The sequence below is a fragment of the Giraffa tippelskirchi genome, chromosome 12, assembly GCF_054371585.1.
Source record: "Giraffa tippelskirchi isolate mGirTip1 chromosome 12, T2T-mGirTip1v1.2.pri, whole genome shotgun sequence".
Taxonomy (NCBI): domain Eukaryota; kingdom Metazoa; phylum Chordata; class Mammalia; order Artiodactyla; family Giraffidae; genus Giraffa; species Giraffa tippelskirchi.
Genome location: NC_137286.1, coordinates 136,759,039 through 136,782,528, shown reverse-complemented (window position 1 = coordinate 136,782,528; position 23,490 = coordinate 136,759,039). Strand labels below are relative to the sequence as shown.

At 36.3% G+C, this 23,490-nt stretch overlaps 1 protein-coding gene across 4 annotated transcripts in view; it reads left to right on the top strand.

Annotated features, from left to right (window-relative positions):
• The window catches only part of UGGT2 (UDP-glucose glycoprotein glucosyltransferase 2), a 125,832-nt gene that overhangs the window by 65,711 nt on the left and 36,631 nt on the right, over positions 1-23,490 (top strand). For all 4 annotated transcript variants that reach the window (XM_081550335.1, XM_081550337.1, XM_081550336.1 and 1 more), the window contains exons 20-25: positions 3,007-3,101; positions 4,495-4,701; positions 7,328-7,459; positions 13,798-13,922; positions 18,405-18,500; positions 20,231-20,333. In XM_081550335.1, coding sequence (XP_081406461.1) covers positions 3,007-3,101; positions 4,495-4,701; positions 7,328-7,459; positions 13,798-13,922; positions 18,405-18,500; positions 20,231-20,333 — 758 coding nt within the window. The remainder of the gene's footprint in view (positions 1-3,006; positions 3,102-4,494; positions 4,702-7,327; positions 7,460-13,797; positions 13,923-18,404; positions 18,501-20,230; positions 20,334-23,490) is intronic.

Genomic DNA, 23,490 nt, shown 5'->3' with positions numbered 1-23,490 from the left:
AAAAGGATTATGCTGAGAAAAATGATGCCGCCTATCCTAGCTAATCATATATGCAGAGGGGTTAATCTTATTTCTTTGCCTTTTTTTTAAAGCAAGCTATTCTGTTATTCTCCTTTTTAGGAAGGTGGTAAAACACTGTCAAGATTAAGTAACCTGATAATCTTATAAGGCATGAATAAAAGTGTAATCCCCAGATGAGAGGAGAATAGTTCTGCATTCTGGTTAAACAGTGTCTGAATGTTTTGCTTAGGATAGCGGTCATATCCAAAGGAAGGAGGACCAAGACAGGAACATCTTTGGAAATAAGGATTTAGCCTAGATAGCAAAACTGCAGTATGACCACAGACTTGTGAGATACCATGAACTCTTCAGATAATGGAGTTTGGTTGGTTTGAGTTTTACTTTGCTTTGTTTGACCTACTTTGTTCTGGAGAGAACACAGAGAACCCATGCATGAAACATAAAAGAAAGCTGATTTTTATGTTGTTATATAAAGTGGTGACTTTCTGACAATGAGTGATCTAAAGATGAAATTATTGTGAAATAAGGGGTAATTTTTATATATGAGAGAGATTTAAGCACACAGCTAGTTTTTTAGAATGCTATGGGGTGAATCCAAATTAGGACCAGGTCGCCTTTGAATTACTTTCTAACAGATCTGTGATTTTATGCTCATAAAGTGGTCTGGCTACAAGAAATTCAACAAATAATAAAATATGATTCAGTTCCATTGTATGGCATGCTAAGGCCCTGAATGTGTCAAGTGAAGGGAAAAGTAGACAGAGAAACAGGGAATAAAAAATAGAAGAAATATATTTATCAGGTTCTGGATTGTATTTCAAAAATTGCTTCAGGGCGTCAGAATAGAGTTCAGTTCAGTTCAGTTGCTCAGTCGTGTCCGACTCTTTGTGACCCCATGAACCGCAGCACGCCAGGCCTCCCTGTCCATCACCAACTCCTGGAGTCTACCCAAACCCATGTCCATCGAGTCGATGATGCCATCCAACCATCTCATCCTCTGTCGTCTCCTTCTCCTCCCACCCCCAATCCTACCCAGCATCAGGGTCTTTTCCAATGAGTCAACCCTTCGCATGAGGTGGCCAAAGTATTGGAGTTTCAGCTTCAACATGAGACCTTCCAATGAACACCCAGGATTGATCTCTTTTAGGATGGATTGAGTGGATCTCCTTGCAGTCCAAGGGACTCTCAAGAGTCTTCTCCAACACCACAGTTCAAAAGCATCAATTCTTCGGCGCTCAGCTTTCTTCACCGTCCAACTCTCACATCCATACGTGACCACTGGAAAAACCGTAGCCTTGACTAGACAGACTTTTGTTGGCAAAGTAATGTCTCTGCTTTTAAATATGCTATCTAGGTTGGTCATAACTTTCCTTCCAAGGAGTAAGCATCTTTTAATTTCATGGCTGCAGTCACCATCAGCAGTGATTCTGGAGCCCAAAAAAATAAAGTCTCACACTGTTTCCCCGTCTATTTCCCATGGAGTGATGGGACCAGATGCCATGATCTTAGTTTTCTGAACGTTGAGCTTTAAGCCAACCTTTTCACTCTCCTCCTTCACCTTCATCAAGAGGCTCTTTAGTTCTTCTTCACTTTCTGCCATAAGGGTGGTGTCATCCGCATATCTGAGGTTATTGATATTTCTCCTGGCAATCTTGATTCCAGCTTGTGTTTCTTCCAGCCCAGTGTTTCTCATGATGTACTCTGCATATAAGTAGAATAGAGTAAGTTAGCCTATAATTAATGCCCTTAGGTTAAATCTCTTGCAATTTAAAAGAATAAATTAACTGAGAAACACCTTATTTCTTTATTTGTATTTATGTAAAGAAATATAGAATTGGGAGAAACTTGCTTAGCATTTTTGAAATATTTCTCAGTTTACTATTTGTAATGGTCAAAGTGTTGACATTCAAGAAGGCATGAGCATTGTTTACCTTTCTTTTTTGAAAAGAATGTGCCACCACTGCATTACTCTTAAATTGCTTCTGAAGGATTGCCAGGAGAATCAGTGTTGTCCTTCATTTTGTTACATATTTTTTTCATTAACCAAAGCCAGTTTTTGCATAATTATATATTACTGGGTATGGTACGATAGCATCACCTACTCAGTGGACATGAGTTTTAGCAAACTCCGGGAGATGGTGCAGGACAGGGAAGCCTGGCATGCTGCAGTCCATGGGGTTGCAAAGAGTTGGACATGACTTAGTGATTGAACAACAACAACAGTGATGATAACTGAAGTGATGTAGCTTCACATCTATTTAGGTGTAAGTTTTTGGTATAGCAAACTTTCTACGGTTATTTTAAGTGGGTCATATGATCTAAGGGACTAATTTTTGTATAGGTTTAATGATAGCCAGACAAGTATTATTTTAGATGCTATATGCTAAGGTTGGATGAAATTAAACCCATTTAACTGTGACTGCAGAATTAAAAATTGTTTCATCTTGTGGCTTCCAGATTTTCAGATGTTTCTGAAAAAAAAAAGTATTGATGTTTTTGGCACAAGATGATGTGAATTAGACTAAGTTAACAATAGCCAGAATTTTTGAAATACATGAATCATAAGCTAATAAAATATTGCTATTTCCAATATCTCCTAATAATTTATTGTGTCTGGTTTTACATTATGTAAGTTGTAAATATCATTTTTTTTACACATGTAGCTGGAAGGCAATTTTGCATGCCAACAGTGGAACCTTGATAAGCATAATACCGTTTTCTCTACTGGCATAAGTATCCCATAGATGTGTTTCTTGGGGACTATTCTTTCTTTTTGGTATCGGAGTTTATACAAAGTTTATAAATGAATTACTCTTAACATTTTCTATGTATTTCACTCTGTGTGTGTTTAATTTTTACCAATATTTGCTTATTTTCAAAATGATTGATTTTAAAAATTATTATTTTTATGTATTTTGTTAACTGGAAATGTTCCTATCTTTGGTTTGATTTTAAGAATTAGTTTATACTGTTTGAAACTTTCAGATGATTATGTAATTTCTTCAGTTACTTTCTGGATTGTTGCTGATTTTGACAAACCATCTGGGAGAAAACTGCTTTTTAATGCATTAAATCACATGGTGAGTATTTGGACACTTTCTACAAAAATTAATGTGTTGTAATTTTGAGAAAGCAGTATGAAAAATGTGCATTAAATCTTTATTTTCCTTCATGTTAACATTTCAGTTCCTTAACTGGGTTAGAACATGGTGCTAAGGCAGGAATTCAGATTCTTTCTCCATGTAAGATAGGTGACCTTGCCCCAGAAAAGACAGCCCTACATGTCTTCTGTGATTCATGACTTGTATATTCTCTCCTAGTCCTTGCTGTTGGACATACATGTACATGTCTAATAGTGTGTATGTACTGAACGTTTGTGTCCCCCCAAAAATTTATAGGGCTTCCCTGGTGGCTCAGATGGTAACGAATCTTCTTGCAATGCAGGAGACTCAGGTTTGATTCCTGGGTGGGGAAGATCCCCTGGAGAAGGAAATGGCAAACCATTCACCATTCTTGTCTAGAGAATTCCATGGACAAAAGAGCCTGGCAGGCTGCGGTCCATGGGATCACACAGAGTCGGACACTACTGAGTGATTAACACTTTTTTCTTTTCTTTCAAAATTTATATGTTCAAATCTAATCCTCAATATGTTGATATTTGGAGATGGGACTTCTAGGAGGTAATTAGGTCATATGGGTGGAGTCCTCATAAATGGGATTAGTGCTCTTACAAGAAGAGGTCCTAGAGCTAGCCTACTCTTTCTGTCATGTAAGGATCCAAGGAGAAATTAGAAAATGCAACCCAGAACAGGGTCCTCACCAGCACCTGACCATGCTGGCATGCTGATCTTGGTCTACCAGCCTCCATATTGTACTGTTTTTTTACATATCTATCTCAGTAATAAGTAAAACAAATAAACAGAAAATCAATAGGGATGTACAGATGATTTGAATAATAATAATCCCCCAACTTTACCTAATGAATATTGATAGAAAAATACACATTGCATAGTATATGTTCTTGCAAAACACAAATGTAACATTTAAAAAACATTTGTAGATGCTGGGCTGTAAACCAAATCTCATAAAAACTAGACTGATGTTCTAGTTTTCTTTTGGTGATTAATTTCTAACTTATACTGGAGTCAAAGAATATACTTTTGATCTTTCAGCAGCAGGGTTTGAACAGCATGGGTCCACTTACGCACAAATTTTTTTCAGTGGTAAATACTACAGTATTATGTCATCTGTGGTTGGCTGACTCTACAGATGTGGAACTTTGAATACGGAGGGCCAACTATAAGTGGATTTTCGACTGCTCAGGGGGTCAGTGCGTCTGACCCCTGCATTGTTCAAGAGTCAAGCATACTTTGTATGATTTTAGTCTTTGAAAATTTTATGAGATTTACAAAATTCCATTGTAAAAGGATATGAAAAATACTGATCTTTATCACCTTTAAATGTGTTTTGCAGAAAACAAGTGGTCATAGTCGGTTGGGGGTTATTTACAATCCTACATCAAAAATAGATGAAGAAAACACAACTATTTCTAGAGGAATTCTGGCAGCTTTTCTTACACTGAAAAACAGCTTTTTGAGAAACTTTCTCAGGAAACTGGCAGAAGAAAAAACTGCTGCAGCTATTTACTCTGGAAATAAAATTAAAACGTTCCTTACTGAGGTTAGTAGCTATTTGTTTGAAATAATAGATACATATCTGTTGCATATTTCAAAAATATTTCAGTGTACTTGGAGATATGTTACCAAAAAATCAATAAGTATAATCAAATGGGGATCATAAGCTTTACAGTGGGAAAGGTCCTCATTAAATGATATGGCTTTGCATAGAAGCACTGAACATACCAAATTTCAGATATTTCAGCTACTACTCAATGATCTTAAAGTTAATGGCTTTCTACTTTGGATATGTACTTATGTGAAGAATTTGGAGTTAAAAGAATATGTGAATAATCCTCAGTTATTTCACTGAAGGGATCCAGGACAGGGAAAAATTCTAAGGTAAAAGCTGATGCTCTGGAAGAAAGACTCATTAATCCATTCAAAAAATTTATTGATTGACTCCCAGACAATGGGGATAATATTTGTGAACAAGGCAGATAGAATCCCTGTTCTTATGGACTTACACTGTAATGGGAAAGAAAAGGTAAATGGTGCTAGAAAAAAAAAATTATAAGAAAGTATACTGTTTGAGGGATGTTCTTTTAGCTGGAGTGGTCAAGGGAAGGCATCTCTAAAGAGCTGTTCTTTGGGCAAAGCTCTGAATGAAATGAGAAATCAAGGCATGGAAAGTCTGTAAGAAGAATATACCAGATTCAAGAATACAGTGGATCTGAAGAAAATATTTACAGGAGGACATGGTCAACTATGCCAGATGTCTTGAAATTAGGCTTCATAAGGGACCATTTTATTTGTTAAGGTGGTTGTTGGTGACTGATAAGAACAGCTTCAATGAAGTAGTAGGTATAAAGGTGAACTAGAGTCAAAAGAGAATGGGAAATCAGAAAAGAGAGACAGCAAGTATTCATAGCTTTCTAAAGGAATTTTCCTATGTGGAGAACAGAGAAATATTGTGTAGCTAGAATAGGACTTGAGGTCAGGGAAAGATTTCACTTTTTTGGTATGCTAATGAAAACAGTCCATCCAAATATGAGAAAGGATGATATGGAGAGAAGGGAGCAAAGTGGGAGGATGTTTCTTGAGTAGAAAAGAGGTCCTGGGACCCAATGCACAAGTTGTAAGTATTGGTTTAAGAACAGGGTAGATTTATTTGGTGGTAGCAAGATGGGTACTTCTCTTCTGATTGATTTCGTTTTCAAAAAAAAAAACGTCAGATCATTAGCTAAGTATTAGGATGGGAGTAGGTGCTCTTAGAGGTTGGAGGGAAGAGGAGAGAATGTCAAGTATTTTCCTATGGTTCTGAGAGTGAGAAAGTGAATCAGCAGTGGTATAGGAAAATCTCTGAGGGCTCTCGAGATTAGTGACCATAAGTGAAAGTGAGGTCAGTGTTGGCTGCACGTGTTTCTCCAGCCATCCTAACACTGTTTGGATTCTGTTGCAGAGGAAACAGAATTTTGTTTAACCAGAGTTGAGGTTTTGCTAGGTGATTATAACTGAGAGGAGGCATTCAAGGGAACTGAGCATGCACTGTTTTTGCTATGGTAAAGGGCTCTGAGGTAGAGCTTGGTTAGGAGGAAAATTATGATATGGAAAGGACAATAGACAATAAGTGGTTGAATCAGGGGACTGAAGGGTTGACTAATGGTTGTTCTGGTGACACTGGAGTGAATGAGCTGGAGGGTCAGCAGCTTGTGATCAGAGAGGAGTTGACTGAGAGATTCTGAAAGTGAAGTTCTAGGGCTGCACTGTCTGATGCTGTAGCCACCAACTTCATGTGGCTGTTTTAAATTTAAATAAAATTACAGTAAATTTCTCAGTCATACTAGCCAGATTTCTAGAGCTCAGTACCCACCTGTGGCTGTGCCTTGGGCAGGCAGGGAACCTTTTCTGACATTGTAGGTGTTCCAGGAACATGATAAAAATGCAGAAGCAAGGCCCACCCTGGATCTACTCCAGTACAGTCTATATTTTAACAAGACACCCAAGTGATTGCATATTAACATTTGAAAGAATCCACCTGCAATGAGGGAGACCTGGGTTCTATCCCTGGGTTGGGAAGATCCCTTTGAGAAGGGAAAGGTTACCCACTTGAGCATTCTGGTCCGGAGAATTCCGTGAACTGTATAGTTCATGGGGTCACAAAGAGTCAGACATGACTGAGTGACTTTCACTTAATGTTTGATACACACTGAGATGGATAATATTACCTTTGTATTTCAGAATTTAAATGCACTATTACTAAACTGGTTTCGTGGAATTGGAATGAGACAGAGTATTTTTATTTTAACCAGTATCTTTTGGTTGAGCACACCAAAATGGAAGTACTGAGTTCAGAATTCAATAAACATTGTATTTTATTTTTTTAATGTTAATTTTTAAAAAAAATGATGTTCCCTAGCCTTTTACTAATCAGTAATCCACCCCACATTCTCAACAAATGAAAAGCAAGCTATCTGCTTATAACAGGATTTACAAATATTGTAATTGTCTTGCCAAGAAGGATTCTTTTTTTAAAATATGATTTCTGAACAAGATAGTACTTTTAAAAATCAAAAGTTAATGTAATTTTAAGTTTTATAATGACTTATTAAAGTAAGCTATGTTAAAAAAATTATTTTGTGTATTTACTGTTCTCTTATTGGTTTTATCATTCTTAACTTATGCCTTAGGGGATGGATAAAAATGCCTTTGAGAAAAAATATAATACCATTGGAGTGAATATTTTTCGAACTCACCAGTTGTTCTGTCGAGATGTACTTAAATTGCGTCCTGGAGAAAAAGGTGTTGTCAGCAATGGGAGGGTAAGTAGAAAAAGCGATTGCTTACTTTTCTCAGTGACACTGTGATACAAAGGTCTCAACCATTTTCTGTTACAATACACCTGATGCAGTACACACAGAGGATGGTGCTCACACCAGACAGGTCTCAGCATAAATAAACTGGCCTCTGAGATAATCTAGTTCATGGCACACTCCCTGTGTCTTCACCCCTACCCGCATCAATTATAACTTTGGATGTGGCTGAGGATGTTCTTTGGGGATAGCTTTTATAAGGTAAGTATTAGAACAAGCAGTTTAGTATATATTACAACATTGTAATTGAGAATCACTGTTGTAAATGTGTATGTAAAGTACATTTTAACATCTTTTTTCTTTTTGTAGCTTTTTTCTACAATTGATTATATTAATAATACCTTTGTACGTTTTGTGGTATAAAGTTATATGTATTAATATAACTTTTAAAAACAATGGGGAAATCACTCTTACTCCCACCATCTTAATAGAGATTTTTTTTTTCTTTTTTAAAAAATTTATTTATTTTTAATTGGAGGATAATTGCTTTGCAATATTGTGTTAGTTTCTGCCATACAGCAACATGATTCAGCCATAGGTATACATATGTCGCCTCCCTCTTGAATCTCTCTCCTGTCTCCCGTACCATCCCACCCTCTAGGTTTTACGTTCAAATCCTTCGTTTCTACTCTACATAGCCTTGTCTGTTTTTTAAATACATAATTATAATCACACTTTTTTCTTTTAATATACTAAAAATATTTTTCCAGTTGATGAGGGAGTTGTAATAGATACATACAAAATTAGTGGACAATAGCTACTTATTAATATTTTTAGTATGATAGTCTAGTTTTCTTTCTCAGGTGTGATTTAAGTTTTTAAAAACTGAATCTGGTGCTTAAGTATGTTTAGAAATCAGCTAATGCAGTGTGTTTGACATACCTCTGCTTGAACCATCAAATTGTATATCCCTAAGTCATCATCAAAGCTCAGTTTTCTGCATTTTTATGAGTTCTGTTCCCTCTGTGCTCCATTCCCATATCATCATTCCCTTAAAATTATGCTTATTTATTATTTCTTATTTGAATCTGTAAATAATAGAAATTGGAGAATAATGAGGGACTCATATCATCCACATTGGAGAAGGAAATGGCAACCCACTCCAGCATTCTTGCCTGGAGAATCCCAGGGACAGGGGAGCCTAGTGGGCTGCCGTCTATGGGGTCACACAGAGTCGGACACAACTGAAGCGATTTAGCAGCAGCAGCGTATCATCCACAAATTAAGTATTTCTTCTTCAGTGTAACAGTTCTTGTGCTAATTGTGTTAGCTCCTAGTTAGACTCAGGTTCGTGTGTGTACAGTGCTACTGTAAAATTGGTGACAACAGTTGGCATTTATAATTACAATAATGTAAAGTGTTAGTGAAATTTGATAGCTATTTGAAAGCCCAAAAATGGTGTTGCTTTTTTTTTCTTTAGCAATTGCTTTCGGAAGAAATAAAACTTTTTAGAACAATTTTAAAATATAAGGCTACCTTTGACTTTGTCAGGCATTTTAAGGGATAAAAAGGAAAAAGTTACAGCCTGCTGTATCTATTAATTTGCCTTTTGGTTATACTTAATGGAAAAGCTACTCTGTTTTCTTCGTCATGGCTTAGTATAATTCAGCCATAATAATATTGTTATCACTGTTAGTGATAAATACTATAGTTATGTTCAGCTTATTTCTTTTAGAACTCTTCTTCTCATTTTCCTTGAAATTGACAAAAGGATTTAGCTGTAATCTTGCCATGAACCAAACATTCTTCTGGAATCCGAGAGTATAGTAGTGAAAAAACATGTTTCTATGGAGTTTACATTGTGATGCACAGGGAACAAAAACAAATAGTGTCCTTATTTATACGGGGTTATGGTGTGCTGCGATTCATGGGGTCGCAAAGAGTCGGACACAGCTGAGCGACTGAACTGAACTGATTTGGATAGAGAACCAAAAGAGGTGAGAGAGCAAACTGTGCTGCATATCTGGAAGAAGAATGTTCTAGGCAGAGGGAACAAGGAGTACAAAGTCCTGAGATGAGCTTATGTCTGTGTGTTCTAAGAACAGCAGGTATGAGGAGAACAGGAGAGAAGTAGCTGGGGGCCAGATCAGGTGCAGTTTTACTCTGAATGAGTTGAGAGGCTCATTGTTCTGGAGAGGGTATTGACATAAACTGACTTACATTTTATTTGGATCATTAGTGGCTGTTACATTGAGAATAGACTGTAGGGGTTGGGAAGCCAGTTAGGAGCTATTACAGTAGACCAAGTGAGAGCTGATGGTGGCCTGGACCAGAATGGCTCTAGTAGAAATAGAAGTAGACGTGAGATGTATTTTAAAGGAAGGGTGAACAGGAATTGCTTACAGATTTGCTGTGGGATGTGAGAGAACTGCATGACCAGCAGAATGAAGTTGCATTGTTTTAAAGTAAGGAAGACTTGCAGGACGAGTGGGCTTGTTCAGAAGAAAAGGAAGATCAGATAGATAATTTAGTTCTGCATATAGTAAGAGTTCAGTGTTCTGTCCTGGACCTGTGAGTAGACTGGTTGAGTCAGCAACTGGACATGAGTTAAATTCAGGGGAGAGGTCAGGACTGGAGATAATTAGGAAGTCAGATATGTTGACTTTTTATGTTGAGTAATGAAAAATTATAATTTTGATTATCTTTGTATTTGTAGGATTGTGGTTTGGATAGAAAAGTGCGATATATCTGAAAATAAGTACTGTGGTTTCTGAACTATAATGTAATACTTAGCTTATTACTGTGTCTCAAGAGTAATGCTTTTATAAAACACAATAATCATAGCAGTTGTAGCAGGTAGCTATAATTCTGAACCAGATAATTTAATGTTCAAAATAATTCTGACATTTTAGAATCAATCTTCATTTTGAACCTGTCCAAATGTTTACATTAGAATTGAAACATTCAAAGTTAAAATTGTTTATAAATGATCAAAACTAGGGAGTATTGATGATCTCATACTTTCTTACTGACATGCTAAAGAATTTAAAACCTATTTTAATATTAAATAAAACCATAAATAATACTGTTGCTATTGGTTTGGCCAAAAAGTTTGTTTAGGTTTTTCCATAACATCTTATAGAAAAATCTGAATGAACTTTGTCCGTCTAGTCAAGGCTATGGTTTTTCCAGTAGTCATGCATGGATGTGAGAGTTGGACAGTGAAGAAAGCTGAGCACCGAAGAATTGATGCTTTTGAACTGTGGTGTTGGAGAAGACTCTTGAGAGTCCCTTGGACTGCAAGGAGATCCAACCAGTCCATCCTAAAGGAGATCAGTCCTGGGTGTTCATCGGAAGGACCGATGTTGAAGCTGAAACTCCAATACTTTGCCCACCTCATGCGAAGAGTTGACTCATTTGGAAAAGACCCTGATGCTAGGAAGGATTGAGGGTGGGAGGAGAAGGGGATGACAGAGGATAAGATGGCTGGATGGCATCACCGACTCGATGGACACGGGTTTGGGTAGACTCCGGGAGTTGGTGATGGACAGGGAGGCCTGGCGTGCTGTGATTCATGGGGTCACAAAGAGTCGGACATGACTGAACGAACGACTGAACTGAACTGAACCCAATATAATTATATTTATTCTTATTATACTACATAATAAAATAAATAAATAAATTTGCTGACAAGGGTCCATATAGTCAAAGCTGTGATTTTTCCAGTAGTCACGTGTGGATGTGAGAGTTGGACCATTAAGAAGGCTGAGCACTGAAGAATTGATGTTCTTGAACTGTGATGTTGGAGATTCTTGAGAGTCCTGGGACTGAAAGGAGATCAAACTAGTCAATCCTAAAGGAAATCAGTCCTGAATATTCATTGGAAGGACTGATGCTGAAGCTCCAATACTTTGGCCGCCTCACGCGAAGAACTGACTTATTAGAAAAGACCCGGTTGCTGGGAAAGACTGAAGCAGGAGGATAAGGCAACAACAGAGGACGAGATGGTTGGATGGATCACCGACTCAGTGGACATGAGTTTGAGCAAGCTCTGGGAGATGGTGAAGGACAGGGATGCCTGGCATGCTGTAGTCCATGGGGTTGCAGAGTCAGACATGACTGAGTGACTGAACAACAGTTAAGCCACATATTTACAAATTACTGAAAGACATGGTACAGCAGAGAGTAGGGAAACAAGCAAGGCTTTTTCATTTAGCAGGACAGTTTGGATTCAGATTCTAGTTGCACCATTAATTATATGACCTTTGTCATAAAATTTGTTCATTTGGACAATAGAAAAAGTAAAAGTATGTTTTACAAAGTTGTCAGAGGATTAAGTATGCTTTTACACCTAAAGCACATAGAATGGCCCCAGACATAGAGTAAACTTTCAGTAAATATTAGCTTCTCTTTTCTCTTTAAATCTCTGAAGGCTATCATGAGAAATATTAGGTACTTTTACAGATTTTGGTGGCTCAGAGGGTAAAGCGTCTGCCTGCAATGTGGGAGACACGGGTTCGATCCCTGGGTCGGGAAGATTCCCTGGAGAAGGAAATGACAATCCACTCCAGTATTCTTGCCTGAAAATGCCATGGATGGAGAAGCTTGGTAGGCTATAGTCCATGGGGTTGCAAAGAGTCAGACACGGCTGAGCGACTTCACTTTCACTCTTCACAGATTTTGTGTTCATTAAGAGTCAGTATAGAGTCAGAGCCAGTCGGTGAAACTTCAACAAGTAGGGAGAGATTTTTACTCGGTATGTGCATGAACATTTTAACAAGGTTTTCTAAAATGTTAATGATCTGTCAAAGGAGGTAGTGCATATCTGTTGCAGCAGTTATTCTGTTTAACTGAAAAGTCACATTTCCAAAATGTTGTAAAGAAGATTTAAGCTCCAGATAGGTTTTATTGTACTATCACATGATTTTCAAATCTAATGTTCCATTTCTCAATTTGGCCCTTATGTGATTTTACGCTAACATTTTATTCCACAAACATTACATTCAACTTTAAGTAGAAGAACTAAAGCACAGAAAAACAGTTTCTACTAGCTATTTGAACTTACATAGGTGAAATAGTGCCAGTTTTCTGGTGAATTTAATCAGTACAGATTCCCAATCTTGTTAATCGCTGAGGGAAATAATTTTAAGATTTTATTTCCTTTTTTTGAATTACTAACAAAAAACTACTTGGTCACTAGAAGTGATACAGATAAAATTCAGCTATTTTCTAGGCCTGTCCTATCCATAGTCCAAAAACTAAAACATTGAAAGTGCTTTGAAAGTTAACCTTAAAATTGACAGCCATCTTAGGGAAATGAAGTATTGATATGTGTACTTTTAGTATTACAGCACCTATTTTTTGTACATTTAAGAGACCAAGTTTTATATTTAAAGTGAAATGTGGTATTTGTTTAGCTGGATGCCAGTTTTCCAGCTAATTTCACCTTTGTTATGAGCAAATGAGAAAAGGTTGAAGAACTATACTTCATTAATTTTTAGAAAATATTAATTGCAGAAGCATATGAAGGGGAAGTAAGAAAATCCACTGCAACTGTTTCATTCTGGTCTTTTGCCAAGGGAAAGAAAACATTCTGGTTGACATGTTTTCTAATTGTCTTTAAGTGTAATTGTTCATAAGACTATGCCAGGGCTCTTCTTCTCTATCAAGGCTTATTATGTTCATACTGTTGTGATGATGCACATATTAGCTTCCCCCCAAAATGATAATGGTAGCACAGTTGGAGTGGTTGTGATGGGATAGACATCCTGAGAAATTAGGTGTCTGGCAAGTTTGCAGCTTCCCACTTCTGCAGTTACTGATTTAAAGCTAACCTTGCTATGCTCCAGCAATTTATACAACATCTGTTAGGTGAAGATTGGTTGGTATTATTAAGAAATTATGAGATTTGTCTCTTGGTTTTTGCTCTTTTATGCCTTATTTATATATTCATGTAGGTATAGTATGGACTACCATTAAGAGATTAAGTAGTAAATGTTGAAAGTAAAAGATTTATGGAATATAGATAAATACTTGAATAATTTACTTTAAAATGAAAAGTCTTAGGTTTTTAGAAAGCATTATGTTTCAAAGTAAAACTTTCAAATGGAAATAATTTGCTGATTTTTTTTCCATGTTGATTTTGGTATTTATACAAATGTTAACTTGTAATCTCGAAGTGAGGAAATACTTTTCTCATGTTTCCCAGTGGATTTAGTAAATGTCAGGATAAATAGACACTATCTGTTTAATCAATTTTGCTTAAATAAATATCTATTTGATAATACTTGTCACAGATTGGGATCTTGTAGAAGACACACAATAATATAATTGTTTTTATTTTTAAGTTCTTAGGACCTTTAGGTGAAGACTTCTATACAGAAGATTTTTACTTTCTGGAAAAGATAACATTTACTAATTTAGTAGAGAACATTGAAAACATTGTTGAAAATACAGAAATCAACTCAAAGAAGTAAGTATTTAAAATCATAAGAACATTTCATTTTGGAGTTTGGTACTTTGCCTCTGATTTCTTTTTAAGATTAGAAAGCATTTCAGGTACCAACCGAAGATACAATAAAAGACATGTAGAGAATATAAAGAAATAGTAGAAAATACCATTTGCTCACCATCGAAAAAGCAAGAGAGTTCCAGAAAAACATCTATTTCTGCTTTAGTGACTATGCCAAAGCCTTTGACTGTGTAGATCACAATAAACTGTGGACAATTCTGAAAGAGATGGGAATACAAGACCATCTGACCTGTCTCTTGAGAAACCTGTATGCAGGTCCGGAAGCAACAGTTAGAACTGGACATGGAACAACAGACTGGTTCCAAATAGGAAAAGGAGTACATCAAGGCTGTATATTGTCACCCTGCTTATTTAACTTATATGCAGAGTACATCATGAGAAACGCTGGGCTGGAAGAAACACAAGCTGGAATCAAGATTGCCAGGAGAAATATCAATAACCTCAGATATGCAGATGACACCACCCTTATGGCAGAAAGTGAAGAAGAACTCGAGCCTCTTGATGAAAGTGAAGGAGGAGAGTGAAAAAGTTGGCTTAAAGCCCAACGTTCAGAAAACTAAGATCATGGCATCTGGTCCCATCACTTCATGGGAAATAGATGGGGAAACAGTGGAAACAGTGTCAGACTTTATTTTTTGGGCTCCAAAATCACTGCTGATGGTGATTGCTTGGAACCAACCTAGAGAGCATATTAAAAAGCAGAGACATTACTTTGCCAACAAAGGTCCGTCTAGTCAAGGCTATGGTTTTTCCAGTAGTCATGTATGGATGTGAGAGTTGGACAGTGAAGAAAGCTGAGTGCCGAAGAATTGATGCTTTTGAACTGTCATGTTGGAGAAGATTCTTGAGAGTCCCTTGGACTGCAAGGAGATCCAACCAGTCCATCCTAAAGGAGATCAGTCCTGGGTGTTCATTGGAAGGACTGATGTTGAAGCTGAAACTCCAATACTTTGGCCACCTGATGGGAAGAGCTGACTCATTGGAAAAGACCCTAATGCTGGGAAGGATTGGGGGCGGGAGGAGAAGGGGACGACAGAGGATGAGATGGTTGGATGGCATCCCCGACTCGATGGACATGGGTTTGGGTGGCCTCTGGGAGTTGGTGATGGATAGGGAGGCCTGGCGTGCTGCGATTCATGGGGTCACAAAGAGTCGGACACGACTGAGTGACTGAACTGAACTGAACTGAACCCAACTGTAGATGTTAATATTTTATTTGCCTTGGATCTGTCTCTTTTGTTTCCTTTCCATCCGTCCCATTCTCTTCCCTCCCCAAGAGGTAGCCATTTTCCCAAATGTTGTATGCATGATTCCTCTATTTGCCTTATACTTTTGCTTCATATATAAATATCTATTATTAATGTTTATTGTATTAAAGCCTTGACTTTTTTAAAGATATGCTATTATACATAGGCTTCTTTCGCAATCTGCCTCTGTAGGAACTTGATCCATTTTCCCATCTTCATGTATATAGACTGAACTTACTCGTTTCAATTTCTTTCTAACATTTTGTGAATATATTGCAATTCATTTGTATACTCCATTACTGAAGTAAAATTAACTTGCCTTTAGTTCATTACTATTATGCAGATGCTATCATGAACTTAGTTTACATGTCTCCTTGTGCAATGTATGAGTTTCTCTAGACTAAAGGAGTGTTGTTACTGGGTTTAGGATAGACATTCCTTCAGCTTTATCAGATATTGCTAAATTCTGTCCTTCAAAGGAGTTGGAACAGTTAACACTCCCACCAGAAATGCATTAGTTCTTGTTTCCTGAAGTCCTCACCAATACTTGGTGTTACCCAACCTGTTCATTTGCTATCTGGTGGATATGAAATTACATCATGTTTTTTTTAATTTATTTTTAATTGAAGGATAATTGCTTTAAATATTGTATTAGTTTCTGCCATACATCAACATGAATCAGCCATAGGTATACATATGTCCCCTCCCTCTTGAATGCATCTTGTTTTAATTTACAGTTCCTTTCTAGAAAACAAGGAAGTGCATCTTGTTTTAATTCTACTTCCTTGTCTTCTAGTAAAGTTGGATATCTTCTCACATGATTGTTTTAATTTGTTTGCTCTTCTGTAAAAGATATGTTCATGCTTTTTGCTTAGTTATCTGTTGGGTTTTCTTCTTTCAGCGATTTATAAACATGTGGTATATGTATCTTTATCAGTAATAAAATATACTATTCCAGTTTGTGGATTGGCTATTCAATTGTATCTTTTTACAAAGAAGTTTTTTATTTTAATGTCAAAATAGTCTCTGGGTTTTTCCTTTGTAATTTGTGGTCTGTATGTGAAGTGAAGGGTGCGCACCCTTGTGTGTGTGTATAGGGTGTATAAATATTTCCCTTGGTCTGAATTCATAAAGGTATTCTCCTTTATTTTCTTCTAAGTTTTACAGTTTTGCTTTTTTTATGATGTATGTCTTTAATTCCTCTTAGATCTTCATACTGTTCCACTGATGTCTTGCCTTATGCAGTCCCATGTTCTAACTACCACGGCTTTATAATAAGTTTCGATATCAGATGGTGAAAATTACTCCTACTACTTTTTCAAAGTTGTCTTGACCTTTTTTTTTGGCTACATTTTCATATGAATATTATTAGGACCAGAATAACAAGTTCTGCAGAAAACCTTCCTGCTATTTTTATGGGAATTTCTTTGAATTTATTGTTTAAAAAGAATTGCCATCTTTATATAATATTGCATTATCCTACCCATTAAATATATTACATATATTGTTTATATGAAACTATACACACATATACATACATACATACATATATATGTAGGTAGGTAAGTAGGTAGACAGACACACTTATTCAAGGTCTTTAGAGTTTGTTTTGGGCTTCCCTGGTGGCTCAGCTGGTAAAGAATCTGCCTGCAGTGCGGGAGACCTGGGTTTGATCCCTGGGTTGGGAAGATCCCCTGGAGGAGGGCTTGGCAACCCACTCCAGTGTTCTTGCCTGGAGAATCTCAGTGGACAGAGGAACTTGGTGGGCTACAATTCATGTGATTGCAAAGAGTCGAACACAGCTGAGCAACTAAGCATAGCACAGTGTTCCTTTTAAATTCTTCAGTGAAGCTTCCACTTTTTCCCCATGAAGTCTTACACATGTGTTTTTAAATTTATCCCTGGTACTTATGATCTGGCTTCCCTGGTGACTCAGTGGTAAGAATCCTGCCTGCCAATTCAAGAGACGCAGGTTCAATCTCTGGATCAAGAATATTCCCTGGAAAAGGGAATGGCAACCCATTCCAGTATTCTTACCTGGGAAATCCCATACAGTCCATAGGGTTGCTGAGAGTCATACACGACTAAGGGATTAACACATTCACTTTTCCTCTCTTCAGTTCAAAGCACTTTTCAAAAAGAGAAAGATTGACCTGGATAGCTGAAAATTCAGAAAATCTAAGAAAGGTTTGTTGGAGGCCTCAAAGATTTTCTATTTTTTTTTTGTCTCCCTCTCCTCTAAGTACATAACAGCCCAATTTAAAAAACACAGGGAGCATGTTGACCATAAATATTTCCTCCATTGTGCCTACAGTTTTACATATTAGAGATTGTGTGGCTAATTTAACCTTAAGTTTCTAAACATTTAAGGAAGTTTAGAAGTAGATTATGGTTTTGATTAATTCTTTTATGTTCATTAAGTGGCAGTTAAATGCAATGCTCTGTGAAAGATATGGTAAGTATTACAAATAGAAATAATATAAAGTGTATAGGAACTAGATATCCAGCAAAAAATGGTACAGTAGAGAAATACTGACGAGGTTCTCAACCACTCTGACTCTGAATTTCTTTCTTTATAAAATGGAGATGCCTATCTTTTCTGTTTTTTTTTTTAACTTAAATTTCAGCTAACATTTTCTGTTATCATTAAATGTACACATTTTCTCTGTCATGGATTTATGAATTTGGTTATATTTAATCTAAGTGTTTATTTTGTACATTTTTAGTTTTTGAATGAATTTGAAACCATAGAAATCTGGGCTTCTTAACTATATTAAAAATTCTTTGAAATTAGATATCTTACCATTTACTTTTTGTTTTTCCTTCCTGCTCTTCTTTCTTCCCTACGTGGGTCTAAGTGCTTGGATACATAACCAGCATCTCAACAAATTTTGACTAATTGAATCATTCTTTATATGATTATAGACACTATTAGGAATATCACTTATGTGCTTAGCTATCAATCATATCAATGATAAAAAATAGGTTGACCTTAGAAGCAGCAGTCATTTTACTTTAGATAGAATCTACAAGTTTGGAAGAAAAGTCATTTACATACAGTTTGTCTACTAGAGATACTTTGCAGTAAATTCCCCTTTCTGAAGGTGTTATATGATAGATGAAATATGGGCCTTTCTTCCCCCAAAATTCATTCATTGTTATCTTGTTTCTCCAGCTTGAGTGACCTTGTTATGAAAATTGATGCCCTTGTTTCCTCTTTGCCTAAACGTGCTTCTCGGTATGACATCACATTTCTTAAGGAGAGTCACAGGTAAGAATATATTAGTGCTGTGTTTTCTTTCACTGCATCCTATACTTAGTTATGGTTACATTTGTGTTCATGATATAGCCAAAGTTAAAGTAGAATTAAAAGTTGTTAGACAATAAACATTTTTTGATAAGATTAGGAAACAAATTCTAGTTAATTATATTCTGGTAAATAAATCATTTTATATATATATGATATGAAGTTTCAAGTAAGTAAACCTAATATGATTTGTCTTACTCTCATCTTCCACACTCAAGTTCATTTGAAATTTTTGCAGTATAATCATTGTAAATAATAATAGCTTTATGTTGTCAATGTATAAAAGACTCTGTTACCAAAGAATTCTGCTTAATTAAGTGTAGACATGTACAAAAGAATATCCCAGAATGTGTTCTATGGAACATTACTCTGAGATGTTGACAAATATCTTCTGAGGGAGAACCTATCTAGTCAAGTAAATTTAGAGAATACTTTATCCTTTGGGGTGGAGGAGTGAGATTTTCAGTGTGCATCCATGTATTGACAATTATGAGATGTGGTGTAGCTAAAAGAAAGCAAAAAGTTCATTTTCGGTAAACTATGCAGCGGAGTAACTATTCATGGAACACTTTTTTGTTAAAAATTTATTAGTCCTTAAAAAATTAGATTTCTAAAAACAGCCATCAGAGAAATACTGTTTTAGAATAATAAACTAGTTTATAATTTTACTATAAAATACTTCTCCTCTAAGCTATTTGAAATAAAATTCATACATACATACAATTATCTGGGTCCACAGTGGGAATTTTTTTTTTAATTTAAGGACCACTTAGAATAGGAAAAAATAATCAGTAGACATTATGTGACTAAACTATAGATTTTATTATCTTTTTCCAATCACTGCTCTTATAAAACTAAATTGAGACAAATTAGTTTATCATAAACTTAAAATAGCTGGCACTTCCTCATTTTCCGATTTTATACCTCTCAAAAAAAAAAAAAAAACCCTAACTTCCTATGTTGTTACAATGTTAAAACAATAATTCAATTGGACTATTCTGTACTTTCAATTAAATATATACTTTAAACTTTTCATTGAATTAAATGTAGGATTTATTCTCTCATACTGGCATTTTCTGTACTTTAAATAATTTTCCCAACTTTTTACTTTAACGTATAGTTCATCTTCTATCTTAGAACTTGGATCAGTGAAAGACTGAATGGAAAGGACAGAGGGAAGGAAGTGTGCAGAGGGTGACTGAGGTCAAGATAATATGATACATTTGGGTGTTTTTACCCTGAGCTTTCCTGTTAATAATATTTTGGGTTTTAAAAACTATTAAATTTAATAAAAATACTGAGTAATTTTTTCATTCTCAAATCTGAGGAAATACAATTAACTAACAAAAAAAATCTTTGTTTTATTTTTTACATTGTATGATCCATGAGAATTTGAGGAGCTTAAAATTAGCAGAGTTTTTTCCACTAAGATAGTATTGTTCTCTGAAGAGTTTTTTAAATTATTTGTTCATAATTTGTTACTTTCATTGTCTCTAATTGTTTGAGATTTTCTGGTTTATTGAACACAGACATTAAACTTTTAAATTTGCATTTTATTCTATGAAGAAATAGCCAGGAGTTTTTAATCCAGTGAAAAAGAAATTTATAAGAATGTACATAGCTAAGATTAATATTAATTCAGTAATTGAGTAAACTTAACTGATCATCTTTCATCTTATTTTTTATTTTTATAGCATTATAAAGATAAATTCTCAAGAGAATGATATGTCCTTTGATGTCATTGCTATTGTTGATCCATTGACAAGAGAAGCACAGAAGATGGCACAGTTATTAATTGTAAGATAATTTTACATTTTATTGAACAGTATACATATGTTTATTATATGATATATACTACTTTTATTTTGAAATTCATAATCTTTTCAGGTTTGTTTTCAAGTATAATCAAATGTTTGCTGTTGATTCTTTACTTCATACAACATTCTAAATAGATTGTTGTATTTCAATGTAGAAAATGAAATGATAGAGCTGTGCCTGGGGTGTTATGGCAGGACCAGATTAGGTGTTAATAAGGACATAATTGTTGTCCCCATCAGCCCAAAACCCAAAATCTCCAGTGTGACTGTATTTGGAAACAGGGACTTGGGTAAGTGAGTAAGGTTAAATGAAGTGTTACAGGTTCGGATGTAATCCAGTAGGATGAATATCCTTATAAGAAGAGAAGAGATCGTTCTCTCCTCATACACAGAGAAGAGGTCATGTGAGCACACCGCAGCATGGCAGCCACCTAAAAGCCAGGAAGAGAGCCCTCTCCAGAAACTGAGTCTGCCAACACCCTGACATGAAATAAATTTCTGTAGTTCAGGCCACCCGGTCTGTGGTGATTTATTATGGCAGCCTGAGCTAACTGATACAAGTGTCTTCCCATGGTCATCTTTCTTTCCCCTGGTGTGGAGAATGGCTTCTGGAGAAGCAGACGTCTAAGCTTAATGAGTATGATAAGTTTAAAGTATGCTAAGTAACATTAACTATACAGGGGAAGCTAGTGGAAGAAAAAGCAAAAAAGTTGTGTTCAAGAGGTTTGGCCACTGTAACAAAAGCAAAGTACCTTCAAGTCTGAAGTTGATTTCTGTCATCTCACCTTCCAAGTGTAAGCCCTGTGGAGTTGCCAGGGAAGCTCCACATTGTGAGGGACTCGGGCACCTTCTGTACTGTTCAGCTGTCCTCATGAAGCAGCTTCTCTGTGGCAGTCTTAAGATGACAACATCATCTCTGTATCACTGCAGCAAGCAGGGGAGAACAAGGGTGCAACCCCAACTCCAAATATATTCCATCCAGTCGATGGCACCCCACTCCAGTACTCTTGCCTGGAAAATCCCATGGACGGAGGAGCCTGGTAGGCTGTAGTCCATGGGGTCGCTAAGAGTCGGACACGACTGAGCGACTTCACTTTCACTTTTCCCGTTCATGCACTGAAGAAGGAAATGGCAACCCACTCCAGTATTCTTGCCTGGAGAATCCCAGGAATGGCGGAGCCTGGTGAGCTGCCGTCTATGGGGTCGCACAGAGTCGGACACGACTGAAGCGACTTAGCAGCAGCAGTAGCAGTCACGTCCCACTGACCAGACTGTAGCCAGCCAGTCGGCTGCACCCAGTCACAAGGGGCGGGGGGCAGACACTATGTGTAAACCTGAAGATTCCTTCACTGGGAAGTAGTGTGTTAGTTGCTCAGTTGTGTCTGATTCTTTGTGACCCCATGATCTATAGCCCACCAGGCTCCTCTGTCCATGGGATTTTCCAGGCAAGAATACTGGAGTGGGTTGCCATTCCCTTCTCCAGGGGATCTTCCCTACCCAGGGATCGAACCCTGGTCTCAGCATTGCAGGCAGATTCTTTTACTACTGAGGCCCCAGGGAAGCCTATAGATTCCATCACTGGGAAGTAGAGGAGAATGAATATTAGAATAGATAGCAGACACTGAAAGAACATTATGTGGCTTGTCCTGTCTTAAAAGATTCAAATTGTGATGCAGCTTTCAGTACTTAAATTTGAATAAGCTACTCATGTTGGACGGCATATTTTTTCTAGTGATGTTAAAAATTTTTGGATACTCCTATTTGAAATTACTCAATGCTTTTTTCAAAGACACATCAAAAAATATTCTCAGAAGTGGAAACTATTTTATGACAGTTTACTTTTGGAAACAAGCAAAAATAATTAGGTATCAAGTCTGGTGAAAGAAGTAAATGATCAAGCTGGGTCATACTGATGTATGTCTACATCATACATACTGATGTATTGTACTGATGCATTCTATCAAAATTTCAAAATGCTGTTTCTCTCAGAAGTTTCTGTGCCCTACCAAATCATACTGGGAAAGTGGGTAATAGGTGTCTCTTATAAATGCATTTCTTAATGTGTACAATAATGTTGAATCCCCTTTGCCATTGTACCTTTTCAGTGTATAACTGAAAAGTGTATAACTAATTCTGTAGTTGATTTACTTGCCTTATTCTTTCAGCATTTCTGTACCTTCAAACTTTAACTTCTTTAGGCACAATATTATTCTGTAGAAAACAGAAATCAGTAATCATACTGATAAGGAATGGAGGTAGTATGATGCCTTTTAGTATATAAATTCCCTATTCCAGTGGAGACTCATTATTCAGAAAAAAAATTGCTTACTTCTGAAGCTCTTATGTAAACATAGAATTTAGGAGTAAGAAATATGGATTATACAGAAATAAAGATAATGGAATTATATTCCAGTTTACATCATTGGTAATAGTAGCATACTTCATTTCAGAGCGGCTCAGAACTTCACATAACTTATTTCATTCTATATAGGAATTTTATCCTATAATTTTGTGCTATAAAGCATAAATTAATTTACTAGAAGAAATGGATAGTGTCTCATTTAACACTTGGGAGAAACAATGGCTCAGCAGCCTCCATTGTAGCTAATAAGAAGAATGATAGAAAGAGAATTAAAATTCAGAGTTCTTAAATGCTTAGTCTGTATATTGTAATTCCTCCTCAAACCTGTATCCTTTCCATTCCATATATCTGTTTTATTCTCCTTTTACATCGTCCTTTGTTGTCTAATATTTTCAAATCTTCACTGACTTGTTGCATATATAGATGTAAGGACTATCAGAATTAAAAATTCTCCTACTTTAATGCTCTAGGAAAATAAAAAGAAAAGAGACTATTTTATCTGTATGTAGCCAAGACCTTCCTACATCTTTTACAACGTAGATGAAATTCCATAAGGATCAGGGCACCCTTGCCATACAGTTGTGAGGTCACTACTTTGTGTTTGCACATTGAGGTTCTAATAGTTATTTTACTTGTTCTTCAGTAGTGAAGAAATTTAAATGCCATGAAAGGAAGTCACACTAGGCAAAAAGTAGGCAGCATAACCTTTAGGCAATGATATCAACTGTGTGGATTCAAATCTGACCTCTGCCATGACTTCCTGTGTGATCATGGG